The sequence below is a fragment of the Acomys russatus genome, chromosome 5, assembly GCF_903995435.1.
Source record: "Acomys russatus chromosome 5, mAcoRus1.1, whole genome shotgun sequence".
Taxonomy (NCBI): Eukaryota; Metazoa; Chordata; class Mammalia; order Rodentia; family Muridae; genus Acomys; species Acomys russatus.
The window spans coordinates 49403613-49409804 of NC_067141.1; the positions used below are offsets into that span (position 1 = coordinate 49403613).

The window sequence follows — 6192 nt, forward strand, 5'->3', positions numbered from 1 at the left end:
TTTTCAGGCCTAATTAGATAATGGATCTCTTGCTTCCCTTTCAGGTTTTTCAACGCTAAGAGTTCTTCAGCGAGGTTAGTCCTTAGCTTTCTTTTGTTTCTTACAGATGGAGCAAAGACAGTGACTGTGCTGAGAATATGTATATTGACATGATGCTCTGGAGACATGCTCGGCGCCTCTTGGAAGATGTGCGGTTAAAGGACCTTGGCTGCTTTGCAGCCCAGTTAGGCTTTGAACTAATCAGCTGGCTTTGCAAAGAACGTACCCGAGCTGCCCGTGTAGACAACTTTGTGGTAGCCCTGAAGAGACTTCACAAGGATTTCCTGTGGCCACTTCCCATCATCTCTGCCTCTTCTATCAGTTCTCCTTTCAAAAATGGAAAATGCAGAACAGGTAATATGGACTTCCAACATTTTTTTAATGGTATTTTATTTTAGATATTTGGACATGTTACTATTGGTTGACATTCAAGGAACTCTCAAACACAACCTTTTGTACACCAGTTAGACTGTCCAGCATCTGGCCAAAGATATAAATGAAGTAGAAACTATTCTCTCTCAAGTCTTTTGGGTTGAAGTTTAACTCAACAAATCTAATCATTAAACTATGAACAGGTTGAAAACTGTCTGAGTGTAGAAGCTCCTACATTTACCTTATTATGGCAAAGACTTTAGAATGCATTTGTCAGGAACCTCAAGTAAGCTGAGCTATGATTTCCCTGACAGAGCTCATCCCAGGGTAACAACAGAAAACATCTTTGACACTTGTGATATCTTCTAAACTTGGAGGACAAAGTGAAACTGTTTGAGTAAAAGAAAAGGTTTTTTTTTTTTTTTTTTTAATCAGATACTTGTTTATAAAGTCTTCCAGTTGTTTAAGCAAAACCTTTTTATTATGGTGTTTAGAAACTTTGAGTCATCTTTAGAACAAAGGCAAGTCACTTAGGTCAAGAGACTACAGTGTGGCCTAGTTACAGTAAGAGACATGAGGTGGCTCTGAAAGAGTGACTCCACATCCCTAGTTTTGGATAAGTGATACAGTATACAGTGGTGACTGGCTAAGAACTGGTAGTACTGGGAGCGTCTTGAATACCCTGTTTTTGCTTCTGGACTTTACCATGCAGTGGGAGAGCAGCTTTTAAAGTCTCAGTCAGCTGACCCTTTCATTAGCCCTGAGATGGATGCTGGCGTCTCTAACATCCAACGAAGTCAGAGCTGGCTCAGCAACATTGGTCCCGCCCATCGTGACACAGACATAACCTCATCTGGACCACAAATGCAAGATGCTTTCCTGTCACCATTATCCACTAAAGGTATGTACCTAATAAAGGAAGGAGTTGAAGCTCTCCTTGAGTTTTGTTTGGGAAATGATTGTGTGCCGTGGCGTTTCTAAGACACAGCATCATAAGAATTAGCCACTAAATATCTGCCTATAGAAGTAAATAAGGGCAATTTGGCTTTAACATATTTATTTTAGATACAGGAAATACAGGTCATTACTAAATAAATCTTTGCAGTCAAGTTTTTCGGTGTTTCTTTATCTTGTCTGTGTGTCTGTGGTCTGTGTGGAAGAATACATATGTGAAAGTCAGAGGACAGCTCTAGTTCTGTCTATCTGTTTTTGGGTCTCTGAGATCTAACTGATTGTCAGGCTTGCATCATCTGGTGGCAAGTGCTTTTCCTCTGGGCCACCTTGCTCTCCCTTTGAAATTAATTTTGTTTTAAAAAAAAATACTATCTTTGAAACCCAGGTAATAAAATGTTATCATCATATAAGGAATTCTATTTTTAGACTAAGTAAGCTTTTCTCAGTAAAAACATACTTTTTTCACTAGTTTTTATTTCGTTAATAAAGTTTATTTAAAATATTTTTAATTTAACAGATTAATGCACTTTATTTTTCTTATATAAAAACCTCTATATGGTAGCCACAGCTGGAACCTGGGTCCTCTGAACAGAGACTCTGGTGTGGGTTTTCACAAGATGACAATGAATTCCTGATAAGGAGACTTGGTGAACACAGTCTCTTTCCAGAGGTTGGGTGTCAGGTAGCTGTAGGTCTTGGAGATGGCATCAAAGGTGGCCTTGGCAAAGTTGCCCAGGGTGGCAGTACAGCCCCTGGCTGATGTGTAGCCGTCATCAATGCCATCCATCATCAGTAGCTTCTTGGGCACAGGAGCACAGACAATGACAGTGCCTCTGAGGGCAGGGATGAGACACACCAAAACAGTCAAGAGGCCTGTCACCTTGCATGGAACAGTGTGTAGCTTGATAATCTTGTTCCCCCAGTAGCATCTCCGCACAGGGATGATGGAAAGCTTGGCCAACATGATAGCCCCTCGGATGACAGTGGCTACCTCCTTGAAGCCCTTAACACCAAGACTAATGTGACCATTGTAGTCCCCAATAGTGACAAAAACCTTGAACCTGGTCCGCTGGCCAGCCCATGTCTGCTTCTGCACTGGCATGATCTTGAGAACCTCATCCTTTAGGGATGCGCCCAGGAAAAGCCAATAATTTCAGATTCTTTAATGGGCAGGGAGAACTCCAAGGACTTGATCTTCATGTTCTTAACCAGGCAGTGATCCACTCCTTGTCTTTGGCCCCATGGCCACAACTGTGTCCCCTAAGGCTGCTGCCAAGTCCTCCACTGCATAGGTGTCACTCGCCATTTGGTGTTTTCCCGAGGAAGAAGAAGCAGAATTCTTTTTCATTTGTTGTATATAATGACCTTCATTTTACCTATTGGCTTTCAAAGCCTGAAATATTTATGTGCCCATTTACAAAACCAGTATACCTATTTCTGCTATATAGTAATGATTAAACTAAAAATAGAAGAGGTTTTGAAGCTATTTATGTTGCTATAGGGTTATAAAATATTAAACCTTCAGTAGTAATTAGACTGGGTTTTGGGTGTTTGTTTAATGTTTTGGGGGGCATTGTTTTTGGTAGAAGATGGGGGATCCAATACTGGGGATTGAATCTAGGACCTCCTGCTTGCTAAGTAAATGTGTATTACTGGACTATACTTAAAGCTTTTCCCTCCATTTTTTATTTTTAATTTTACTTTACATCTTGAGACAGGGTCTCACTAAGTTTCCCAGGCTGCCTTTGAGCTTGAGATCCTCCTGTCTCAGCCACCCAAGTAGTTGAGAGTACAGATCTACAGTACAAGCCCAGAAGAAGATGATGATGATGATAATTGCTATTACTTTTATTTGAAAAATTAGAATGTGTTGTAAAGCATAATAATTTCTTTTTAATGGTCTGCTAGTCTTAAAATATATGTTATTTGTATAATGGCTACTTTTGCAGTAGATTGAATGGTTTTATTTTGAAATGTTGAGAAACCAGCATTTTAAAAATAACTAATATTTATAATGAAAGGAAATGCTCATTTATTAAATGAAAAGCTCCCATGTAAGTTCTGAAATCTCTTCATCAGGTGATGAGTGCAGCATTGGTTCAGCCACAGACTTGACTGAAAGCAGCTCCATGGTGGATGGAGACTGGACAGTGGTGGATGAAAATTTCTCCACACTAAGTTTGACTCAGTCTGAGCTGGAGCACATCTCCATGGAGTTGGCGAGTAAAGGGCCCCATAAGTCTCAAGTCCAGCTTCGGTGAGTGTCTCAGATTCTTGAAAACACAGAAAGCCTAGTCTGGTTTCTTCATGCAGGTGGGAATTGGAGTTAGGTTCTTAGTACTTGCTGCCCTTTGTGTGCCAGCAGATCTCCTTCATACAAACCGTTCTGTTGCTGCTTTGTAGTTATTTGCTGCACATTTTCATGGAGGCAGGATGTCTGGACTGGTGTGTTGTCATCGGCCTGATTCTCAGAGAATCCTCAGTAGTGAGTCAGATTCTGGGGATTGCCCAGTCTTCAGAAATGGATGGAGAGATGTTACAAAACATAAAAACAGGGCTGCATGCTGTGGACCGGTGGGCCTCTACAGACTGGTAAGTGCTGGTTTCCATAAGTTTGGTATCTTTTGGTGAATGATGACTTTTTTATATTAGGATTGTTATAACTGCAAGGTGTGGTAGTAGCACATGCCTTAAATCCCAGCACTTGGGAGGGAAAAGCAGGCAGATCTCTGTTAGGTTAAGGTAAGCCTGGTCTAAACAGCAAGCTTCAGGTCAGTCAGAGTTACATATGGTACCCTGCCCCAAAAGCGTGTGGAACTAAAAACTGCTTTCATATTTATGTCTTAAAGACATTTTTCTTTAATCGTTGTATACTCAGACCCTTGAGTGGGTACTGCCCATTGAATAGTTTATAGTGTTGGCTAGTTTTATGTGTGAAAGCATATGCTGGCTTATGATTGATACCATACAAGTAATCTAAGAATAAGACTGGAACGTAGATTGCTAGCTCTGTGGTAAAAATTGTATACAGGCTAAGTGAAAGACAGGTTATGCAGTCTAGGTAAATTTCAACGCTCCTGATATTCCCTAGAGTTTCCAAATTAGAAGTAGTGGGTGGGAGTTGAGAGGTCATGTCTGTCAGCAGTCATGTATGGATTTGAGGCTCGTTACTTCCCTTAGATCTAGCTATTGCCACATGTATTTAAGTTAGATACTTCCCAAGTGATCCCTTTGGGTCTTAAGTCTCTTGTCCCTTGCTTCCTGTTGTAATACTAATTTTGACATATCAATCCTTGCCTTTGCTAAGATTAAGACCCAGCTTTGAGCCATGTCAGTTCTGAGAAGGGTGCTCAGGAATCTTCTCTGACTCATGTGCTTTACTGCATTGATGTCTAGTAGAGCTTATCTAAATACGTAACCAAGTTGTATATGTGTGTGCTTTGCCTTTGTACTTGTGTACATGCCCACAAGACAGAGATCAGCTATTGGTACCATTCCACAGGAGCTGTTCATGGTGTTTTTTAAGACAGGGTCTCTCGCTGGGACCTGGGGCTTACTGCTTTGGCTAGCTGGCTGTCCAGCACGCCTCCAGAAATCCTATCTGTACCTTCTCAGCACCACCACAGCTTTTTATGTGGGCCCTAGGGATTGAACTCAGGGCTTTTCACCTGCACAAGCACTTTATTGCCTCAGCTATCTCCCCAGCCCCACTGTCAAGTCTTGACTTATAGCAGATGACAACTAACTTTTCCCCTTTGCTTAGCCCTGGATATAAGCCATTTTTAAACATCATTAAGCCACAACTGCAGAAGCTCACAGAGCTTACAGAAGAGCAGGTCCAGCCTGACATCTTCCAGCCAATAACAGTGGGTAAGACTCCTGAACAGACCAGCCCGCGGGCAGAGGAGAACAGAGGCTCTTCCAGCCATGGGAGCGTCTCTCAGAGTGAGACTGGGAGTAACAGCATGGTCAGCCGGAAAGAAGAGGACACAACCCAAGCAGATGAGGAGGAGCCGTTTCAGGACGGGGCTTATGACTGTTCCGTGTCCTGACAACAGTGAGTAGCATCACAGCAGGCAGTATTAGTCACCGCAGCGTGCAACTGAGTACATTGTGATCTGGCTGAATGACTTCACAGGTAAAAGAACTTGGGTCAGAAACTCCCATGAAGTATTATATTTTATTGAACTCTTCCTCTAATTGACTCCATAAAAAATGTGGTATCAAAACATCTTTCACAAGAAAAATTTAATCTGCAGTAGAGTAATGAGCAGTATATAGATGTACACATAGAATACTTTGATTTTATTCACAACAGATTGGTAGCAGTTAATGTGTCGGGATTATTTTGCCCTGAGCAAGCTTACTTTTTCACTACTTAAATATTTTCTGGTGCAGTGTGTGTCTAGACTGGTTTTGTTTTTGTGGGGTGGGTTTGTTTTTGTTTTTTTTTTTTTTAACTTTTTTAAAAATAAATGCTAAGGTGCTTGCTGTAGCTCATCAGGTACCTGAGCTACTTCTTTGCTTCCCTGTACAGAGTCAGCTAGACTCTTTATTGGTCCCTTGAATAAATGCCGACCCTAGCACAGTATGGGTCAGTGGACAGAGACCCTTTGGCTTTAGTGCACAGTTCACTAGCAGTCCTGAATTGATGATGCTTTTTACCTGTGGGTTAATGTGCCTGTTGTAGCAAGCTTAATTCCTACCAGATCAGTGTGACAGAGGGCGAGGGGGTTCTTATCAATTATGCTGACACCACTAAATTTTTGTATCAAAGAATTGTATCTTTTTGTGCATACTTATGTAAATACACTCAAAGGAACTGTC

General features: G+C 41.4%; 1 protein-coding gene across 1 annotated transcript in view; it reads left to right on the forward strand.

The window, feature by feature from the left end:
• Positions 1-5807, forward strand: part of Ric1 (RIC1 homolog, RAB6A GEF complex partner 1) — a 90995-nt gene extending 85188 nt beyond the window's left edge. The window contains exons 22-26 of the mRNA XM_051146317.1: positions 107-393; positions 1124-1312; positions 3445-3622; positions 3769-3957; positions 5129-5807. Coding sequence (XP_051002274.1) covers positions 107-393; positions 1124-1312; positions 3445-3622; positions 3769-3957; positions 5129-5417 — 1132 coding nt within the window. The 3' untranslated portion in view covers positions 5418-5807. The remainder of the gene's footprint in view (positions 1-106; positions 394-1123; positions 1313-3444; positions 3623-3768; positions 3958-5128) is intronic.
• Positions 5808-6192: the final 385 nt, after the last annotated feature.